The sequence below is a fragment of the Asterias amurensis genome, chromosome 10 (genome assembly GCF_032118995.1).
Source record: "Asterias amurensis chromosome 10, ASM3211899v1".
In the NCBI taxonomy this organism is placed as follows: domain Eukaryota; kingdom Metazoa; phylum Echinodermata; class Asteroidea; order Forcipulatida; family Asteriidae; genus Asterias; species Asterias amurensis.
The window spans coordinates 15,434,181-15,443,936 of record NC_092657.1 but is presented as its reverse complement, the minus strand read 5'-3'; the positions used below and the strand labels follow the sequence as shown (position 1 = coordinate 15,443,936).

General features: G+C 38.2%; 1 protein-coding gene across 1 annotated transcript; it reads left to right on the top strand.

Moving 5' to 3' along the window:
• Positions 1-8,477: 8,477 nt before the first annotated feature.
• LOC139942570 (fibrinogen-like protein 1) lies at positions 8,478-9,473 on the top strand. Its single transcript, XM_071939419.1, has one exon. It carries the CDS (start codon positions 8,478-8,480, stop codon positions 9,471-9,473), a length of 996 nt encoding a protein of 331 aa, XP_071795520.1.
• The last annotated feature ends 283 nt before the right edge of the window (positions 9,474-9,756 follow it).

Genomic DNA, 9,756 nt, shown 5'->3' with positions numbered 1-9,756 from the left:
TACAAGGTTTCCTCCTTCAAAATTCTGGACACCGGGTTGTATCTGCTTCTTTGCTGAGAGCTTTGGAATGTTCCCTTTAAAAGGACTTTGTTGATCATTCTTGATTCAAGGGGATGTTATGAACTGTTCTTAAAGGTAGTGGACACTATTGGTAATTACTCAAAATAATTATCAGCATAAAACCTCACTCGGTAATTGGAGGTTTATAGTAAAAAACATTGTGAGAAACGGCTCCATGTGAAGTAACATATTTTTCGAGAAAGAAGCATCTTTCCACGAATTTGATTTAGAGACCTTACGTTTAGAATTTGAGGTCTCGAAATCAAGCATATAAACGCACACAACTTCGTGTTACAAGGGTGTTATTTTTGTTCTTGCATAGTTATCTCGCAACTCCGATGACCAATCGACCAAATTTTCACATGTTTGTTATTGTATGCATATGTTGATATACACTAAGTGAGAAGACTGGTCTTTGACAATTTACCAATAGTGTCCACTGTACGTCTTTAACAAAAGCTGTGTTACTTGTTTTGCCATCTCTTATTGCTAAAACGTATACACGTTACAGTAGCTCATGGGTGCTCAGCGGTAAAGTAATTATGAAACAATTGTCGATTGTTCTTTGAACACGACCATCCCTACTTGACGGACAAACTGGCGAAAAAGTATATACAAGTAGGCGGAGCTCAGCGCAGGCAGTGACCCGGAATGGCAGGGTGCGCATACGCATTGGCGTTTTATGACCAATTGTTTAGGCGATGCTGCATCGGGGATTTGCTAGTTGCAGCTGGGGTCTCAAGAGAGATAGTACTGTAAACACAAGTGGTGGAGCGAGACTGATGATCAGTGCTATCCACAGTATACCTTGTTTGGGGAATTGTGGTGTAAAAGACGGGGTTCTTTGAGAGTGCTGTAAACAAGACAAACTGGTGAGATCGTAAGTTGAACTTTATTGTGTATTTTTTGGGGCTCTTCTTGAATATTATGTTTATAATGTGCTTACACTGTTTAACCTGCTATCAGCCGACATTGTCATTTCATCAGTTGTGTCATGATGTTTTTGTTAACATTTAAACGTCACTTGCGTGTGGTTGCCAGTCGCAAAAGCTTTGGACTGTGACATTGAAAGTAACACATCTTGGTAATGTAAATATTTGTTAAAGACAGTGGAGACTATTGGTAATTGTCAAAATCTAGTCTTCTCACTTGGAGGATCTCAACCAGGCATAAAATAACAAACCTGTTAATAAAAATTTGAGCTCGATTGGCCGTCGGAGTTACGAGATAACTATGAAAGAAAAACACCCTTGTCAAACGAACTTGTGTGCTATTAGATGCTTGATTTCGAGACCTAAAATTCTAAATTTGAGGTCTCGAAATCAAATTCGTGGAAAATAACTTCTTTCTCGAAAACTATGTCACTTCAGAGGGAGCCGTTTTTTACAATGTTTTGTACTATCAACCTCCCCCCCCCCATTACTCGTTACCAAGTAAGGTTTTGTGCTAATAAACATGTTGACAATTACCAACAGTGTCCACCGCCTTTAAGTGCATGTTGTGTCATGCTTCTTCATAAAACATCTTGTTGAGTTCATGTATTGTCGTAGACTTTGAGTCATGAGCAAATCATAGCACCTGTGATTCTATTATCTTCGTCATGATTTGACATAGTGCCGTCTGTAAAAATGTTACAGGGGAACCCAACTTTCAAGCACTTTTTAATTCAACAGGTTTTAGAGTATTTATACTGTGTACATAAGTTTCCCCTTTCCAACTTTGGCCACGGTTCACTACAAACGAATAAGAGAATACAAGGGTAGCAAAGAGTTCTTAAACGACCGTTTAAAACCGCCAGGGTTCTTTATCGCACGGCAACGACCTTCAATGTTTTAAACGAACGTTTAAGAGTGAGTCACTACTCTGTTATCCCAACTCATAATTGCCCCTTTGTAAAAAAAACGTATACAAAAAATCAATTTTAGACACTTTAACTGTTAATAATTCGAGATTTGACATATTTTGTTTTACAAAAACTTTGTGAAGAATGTGTTCGATGCGAAAGGGTTGTGTGTACGCGCGTGCGCTTATATAACGCGCTGTAACTATAAGCTATGAATTGCGCTCCACGTGATAATCTTGCGCGTCCGACACGCGGAACCCAGCCGATTATAAGCAGCTCCAGCTGGTCATTATCAACCGTTTAAACACCCCACGTGATGCGCTCTCAGCCAATAGGAGTGGAGAAAATGTCTGGGATATATAAGAATAAGCATTTGTGTTACTTTGCAAGGAAATGGTGTCAATAATGTGCTTTATTCGTGTACCTACTATTTTAATATGTGTTAGTAGTGTCACTTTTTTATGACAAACGTCCTTTTGAAAAAAAAATCAACGACAAAGTATGTACACAAGCAGTACTACAAATGGGCATACCAATTTATTCCTTTTAACACGTGCAATCACGGAAAGTGACCAACTATGATTCTTATTGGTTGATAATTTGACAACTCTTTTTTAAAAGTCCAATCAGCTAGCTGCTTGGTGATATAACAAGCTTGCCTCATATTTCTCAAGGGCCCCATTTGATATAGCTGCTTAAACACAAAACTTTGCCTAAAGCCATTGGACACTTTCCGGAAACAGTTTTGTCAAAGGCCCACACTTCGTGTATCACAACTGATGTTAAAAAAAACAAACCTGTGAAAATTTAGGCTCAATTGGTAATCGGAGTAGGTAGAAGATAACGGGAAAACCCACCCTTAATTCAACACATTTCGCCGTGTCATGGAGGTGTTTTTAAAAAATCCGTAATTCTCGATATCGAGAATTTATATTGATTTAATGTTTTCTCAAAAAGTAAAGCATTTCATGGAATAATATTTCAAGAGAAGTCTTTCACCATTACCTTTTGTAAACGCTATAAATTATTTGTACATCTATGAACTTTTTTTTTTTTTTTCTTTTTTTTTGCTGTTTCGAGAGTGTCCAATGCATTTAACCAAACCAAATCAAAATCAGATTACCGGCCAAAAAAGAGTTCACTAAATTGTTTTGCTAGTAAAGAGCAGCTAAATACCAGTCACTAGCAATGTTTAAGGCATTACATTTTTGCCAGTAACTTTGTTAAACAAGCGAGCTTTTTCGTGCTTAAAGGGATGCTGCAGTGAATTCAAATAAACAGTTAATTTTGCTGTTTTTGATATATGTATTGAACATCATTAAAATGTGTTTTGTTTAATCCTGACATATCTGACATGCGTAAATAGCGAATAAGTCATGCCCCCCCCCCCTTTTATGGATTGTTACCGCCCCCTACCATCGACGTCACGTCGGGAACTCAAACATATCGTCGGCAAAATAAGTCTGGTTCCTAACTACACGCGTCTAGGTACCGTGCCACACAGTGCACACGTCTCTCTATGCACACAGCCAAGGGGCCCGACGGCTCGGAATACCGACATGACGTCACGTTTATGCAAATGAAGGCTCCCTCTAAGGGCCGGGGTGGGTTCCCCTAATCTCTTGAAAACCATTATTTTTAATAAAAAATATAACAAATATTTCAGGTTTAAAAAGTCATGTTAAGTCGTTTAAATGAATGCCAATCATTATTCTAACTTTGAGCTGGACGTCTTTTTTGTATACTTAAGTTCATCAATTTCGAATTAGGTGAGTTTTGCAAGCAGGGCAATCAGTAGAGTTCGTCACGCCAATAGCGCAACGTTTAGTGCGAGATTTAACGCAGAATGAATCGATACGTCATTACGGCTCTCTCTCCTTGGCGTCCGTATTGATCCAAAACGGCAGTCTCTTCAAACCTACTCAAGGTGATTGCAGTGACCGAGAATATAAATTGCTTCGGTCAAGGCCTAGTATTTGATAAGCAATATATGCCACACGCATCACATAATATGCTAGTGGGCGTGCCATTACTAAGGGAATAAAGGGGTTGCGACGAGTTCTTTCGCAGCCGTTCAGAATTGGAACGACCCTGTAAGGTTTTAAACGGCCGTATTCCCATACCTAAATGCCTTGTTTGTTAAGTTTGACATTAATAACTCCTAAGTCTACAGATCTATGGCGCAACTCGAAGCTAGGAAAGAAACAAATAATACACAATTTGCTTTATTGTCTTCGATTTGTGTTCGTATTGTAAAGATGCCACATAACAGTCGTTTGTTTAAAAAAAACATAGAAATAGATGCATTGTCCATCCCTCGAAACACATTAGTTTTTTTTCTCCTCAAAATGTGATGTCGTTCCCTCGAACAAAACATACCCTTAAAATGTTGGCCTTAAATATCAACATAAAGAATGTTGATATATCAAGAACTCGGTGTTCGCAAAAATATGTATTTGTTTAAGGGGACAGAATAGTATTTCGAGGGAACACAGTAATGTTTTAAAATAGCAAAGAGTTTTGAGGTAACGTGTACAAGTTAGAAGATAACGACATAATATTTCGATGGAACGAAATAAACTCAGTATTTGTTTCGTATTTTTTATAGTTTGCTAACCAGTCAATTTTTTATTTATTATTTTTTTTTTTTTTCGTGCAGTTAGGTTCATCATCAGGTGTTTTTGTTCAGAAGAGTGTGAGTTGGTATCCCCTGCCATAACACTTGTGTCCTTAAAACCATTGGACACTTTCGGTAAACAATACTGTCCAAGGCCCATACTTCGTGTATCACAACTTATATATAAAATAACAAACCTGTGAAAATTTAGGCTCAATCGGTCATCGGAGTCGGGAGAAAATAACGGAAAAACCCACCCTTGTTTCCGCACGTTTCGCCGTGTCATGACATGTGTTTAAATCCGTAATTCTCGATAACGAGAATTGATTTTGTTTTAATGTTTTCTCAAAAGAGTAAAGCATTTCATGATAAAATATTTCAAGAGAAGTCTTTCGCCAATACCTTCTGTAAACCCTGTAAGTTGTTTGTAAATCTGTGAACCTTTTAATTTTATTTCTGCTCCGAAAGTGTCCAATGGCACTTAACCCTTGCTTCGTCCTTCGGATGGGACGTAAAGCCGTTGGTACCATGTTTTGTGTCGTGTAACGCATGTAATAAACCCAGTGCGCTTATCGGTGTTCCAAGTTGTGGCTGCTGTATGCGCCGTAGCACATTTTAAACCTTGTGAAGTGCTACAAAATTTGGTCTCAGAATTCATCACTTTAATAACCTATCTTTCTGAAAGCTTGTATATACTCAGCGCCTTTAGTACATTACCTGGTAGCTACGTGGGCTATATAAGACTTCGATACTATTTTTGCAATCATTTCAAAAATATTGGATTTTTGTGGAGCAATTAAAAAACGTTTAAAGCGATATTTGAGACTTTCTCTGATTTTAGTCTGAATCGATAGAGTAGTTACTGCCATATCCTTGGCGTTCATATTGATTTACATTGAAGGTCTTCTCAAAATTCTTACATACAGTTTTTAGTGACCGTGAAAATAACACTGCGTCGGTTTTATGCACTTTAAAATATCGCAATAAGCCAACCACAACAGCATAAACCGGTGAACTATTTCAAAAAATATGTTACTTTGTTTGTTTAAATTTCAAATTTGTAGCTTTGCTTGTACCAACATTCGTAGAATTGTTTTAAAAAATGTGAAAACCGTGCTGTTTTTCTTCATATCAAACATTAGGAAACATCGAAGTAAGAAACGATTACACAAATTGCAAAGTGTGATAAATTGATGTAAACGTTTTTGTAAAGAGATAGGTGTCATACCGCTTGCAGAGATTTTCAAGCTACATGGTTATTCCAAACGTATATCAAAGTGTTCCTTTTTTTCCGTTTTCTCTGGTTTTTTTTTTTAAGAACTTACCTCATCAGTTTCTTATTAGTTGAGTTTGGCAGGGCAATTTATTCACACTAGGAAATCGATGTAACCATTTACTGCACTCTATTTGGCGTCCATAATAATCCAAATTGAACGTCTCATCAAACCTTCTAAACGAAGGTCCGGGAAAATAAATAGATTCAGTAAAAGGCAGTGGACACTATTGGTAATTGTCAAAGACTAGCCTTCACAGTTGGTGTATCTCAACATATGCAAACAATAACAAACCTGTGAACATTTGAGCTCAATCGGTCATCGAACTTGCGAGATAATAATGAAAGAAAAAACACCTTTGTCACAAGAACTTGTGTCCGTTTAGATGGTTGATTTCGAGACCTCAAGTTCTAAATCTGAGGTCTCGAAATCAAATTCGTGGAAAATTACTTCTTTCTCAAAAACTAAGTCACTTCAGAGTGAGCCGTTTCTCACAATACTTTATACCATCAACATCTCCCCATTACTCGTCACCAAGAAAGGTTTTATGCTAATAAATATTTTGAGTAATTACCAATAGTGTCCACTGCCTTTAAGTTTGGTCAAGGTCTATTGATAAGCATTATGCCACGCTTCTTGGTAAAACCAATAGAGCGAGCGTACCCTTACTACATCTTATCTTACCGTGGAGCAGTTACGCTAAATGGTTAAAACGCTCGACCACAGAAATTTAGTACACGATACAACACAACAATGGCAGCATTGTTTCATTGACCGTGCAGGCAAACGTTTTGGTTTACACGTGAACGCACTTAGAGTTTAGCTCTAGTTTAGCTCTCTGTTCTCTTTGTAAAATTTAGTTCATAGTTTTCAAATAAGTTGGGTTTATTGGCAGGGCACCTTTAGGAGATTCCTTTTATACCAGTGAATTGATGTGATCAATATTGCACTCTCCTTTGCGTATTGAAGGATATGGGTACTTTTTCAAAATGTCCACAGATTTACATTAAACTTACAGGGTAATGATAGTGGAAAGCTTCCCTAGAAATATTACTTACTGAGGTGCTGTAGTTATTGGGAAATTAGTAAAACAATGTCATGAAAGTACGTTTGTAATTGATCAAAATAATATTCGTCTCATGAGACGAAAATTATTTTTATGACATTGTTTTACTCATTTCCCAAAAACTACAGCACCTCAGCACGTAATATTTTCAGGGAAGCTTCCTACTATCATTATCGTCAAACTGTGTGAGTTTAATGTACATCTGTGGCTATTGTGTTTTTTTTCCTACAAAAGTTACATAGACTCTTCAAACAATATTGGACGTCTCATCAACCCTACTAAACGAAAGTTCGGGGAAGTAAATCACTGCGGTCAAGGACCATTGATAAGCATTATTCCTCGCATCTTGGTAAATCAACAGAACGTACCATTGCTATATAGATAATATACATAATTTATTGGTTTTATATTGCGCTCTCTCCAGGACAAGCCTGTTCGAGGGTGCATAACAGTAAAAATTGCAAAAGATTAAGGAAATTACATGCATTAAGTGAACAGCTTTAGAAAAAGTACACCAGTACAAAAAAAAATAAGCAAAATAGCTTTACAAATTATAGAGGCAAAAAAGGTGTATGATTAAAAAAAAAAAAGGCAGAAAAATCAATGCAATTTTGGTTCAGGAAAACATTTTCAAAGTTCACACACAAATATAAACTATAACACTAAAACACGTATTTTATGTTGTTTATTGTGCAGGCATACGCTTTGGTGTACACGTGACTGATCATTTAATATCGTCTCGGCACGGACTGCACTACTTCTGATCTTTACTGAAGGTATGTCATTTCAGCTAGGCATGTTCAAGAGTGAAGGCCGATCTGTAGGTTTTATCTGTTTAATGTATCATGCCACCTTAATCAATAGTTTAATTGCATTTCAACTAATTCCTGCTGTTCATGTGGGTTTACTCGGCTTTTAAAATAGGGCAATCATCCTTACTCGCTGAATTGCGGCCACACGTGTTCGAGAAGCTGGCATCCAACCCATTATGACCGACCGTACCACGGGGCACAGCCAGGATCAAAAGCGTTTTTTATTTTTATTTTTTTCCCGATGGAGGAAAACCGGATGGTCTGGAAAACCCTCGTGCCACAGCAGAGAATCGACGCACAACTCAACTCAAATATGGCCCCGGCCGGTAATCGAACCGGGGTCACCGTGGTGAGAGGCAAGCGCTTTACGCACACGCCAACCAGGCCGCCGAGACAGCCTTCAATATAGAATAGGATTAAACAGCGAATTGTGTATTGGTTTTCATGTCACACGAAGTAGTGTGCTAAAAGATAATTGGTTTCGATACCTCAAAATCAAATTATGGGGTCTCGAAATCAACTTAGTGGAAACTTACTCCTTTCTCGAAAACCACTTTACTTGAAAGTAGTATTTTGAGTATTTACCATGGTAGTGTCCACTGCCTTTAATTGGTGTGGAAATAGATACGTTTCAACGGGCCGAGGTCAATGCATAAAAGTTGTCTGCGACCAAAGTATTTACTTGACATGTTGGTATCGTCGCAGAGTGACTCTCAGTCAGTGGCTGACAGATCAAAAGAATTGGCTTAATGCATACTTTGTTCTCTGTTACATTTTCAGAAGATTTCCTTCGGGAGCGTTCATCATGGAGTTCATCATCACAGCCTTGTTACTGATTTTGATGGTAGGTGCCTGCCAGAGTGCAAACCAGCAGCGGTTCTTCAGAACCTTTTACCTGGCTGAAAACCGAGCTTTACTGAACCAAGTGTTTCAGTGGAAGATTGCATCGTCTACTGCGATTTGTGGGCGAGACTGCTCTATGGATCTACAATGTGTCTCATTCAACTATCATATCATGAAACGTATATGTGCCTTGAATAATGCAAGCAGAGCTCACAGCCCAGATGAATTGATAAAGATGCAAGGAAGTGTGTACTACGACCAAGATGTCAATAATCCGACCTTTTCAGCATCCAGCATTAAATATCACAGTAGCTGTATGATGTTGTATCAAGCCGGCTACCGTTACAATGGCGTATTCACTATATTTCCCACAAGTCTGACTGATGAATTACAAGTTTACTGTGATATGGAGACAGATGGGGGAGGCTGGATCGTGGTCCAGAGGAGACAAGATGGCTCTGCCGATTTTAACCGTACCTGGGCCGATTACCAAACGGGGTTCGGTGATCTGAAGAATGAGTTCTGGTTCGGGAATGACATCCTGCGTGACCTTACTGGATCAGGTCAGTGGCAACTCAGAATAGATTTGGAAGATTGGCAGTCCAACACATCTTGGGCTTCTTATGGTCAATTTGCTGTTGGCCTAACTGGTGGCAATTACAGACTGCAGGTTGGTTTATATGATGAAAGCAGTTCAGCTGGTGATTCGATGGCATACAGTAACGGGCATCCATTCAGTACCAAGGACCGGGACAATGACAAATTTCCTGAAGAACAATGTGCCGTTGATTTTCATGGTGGATGGTGGTTTGATGTCTGCCACCATGCTAATTTGAATGGTTATTACTACCAACAGCCAGATGTGAAGGTTAAAGGAGAAGGACTCATATGGTTCCACTGGACGGGTTTGTACTACTCCCTCAAAACATGCAGCATGAAACTACGACAAGTAGTGTGAATGCAAACAAACAACTTCATAAACTGGTGAGAAAAGTGTATTCAGTCGAAAACATAATTCTTACAATTCAAAATAATGTTTGACGGTACGCACAGGTTGACAAACTGTAACAAGTTCAGGGACATATATTGCTTGTTTGCATACAATTTCATGCAAAAAAAAAAGGGGCTGAACCATGTCCTTTTTCGACCTCATCCCCAATACAAAAAAAAAAGTAATGTATTGAGACAACTAAAAATACCTTATTTAAAAATGATTATAAATATAAAATCTACATAAAAGA

What these genes read in the sequence shown, in the direction of transcription:
- LOC139942570 (XM_071939419.1), top strand. Translation starts at nt 8,478, where the DNA reads ATGGAGTTCATCATCACAGCCTTGTTACTGATTTTGATGGTAGGTGCC.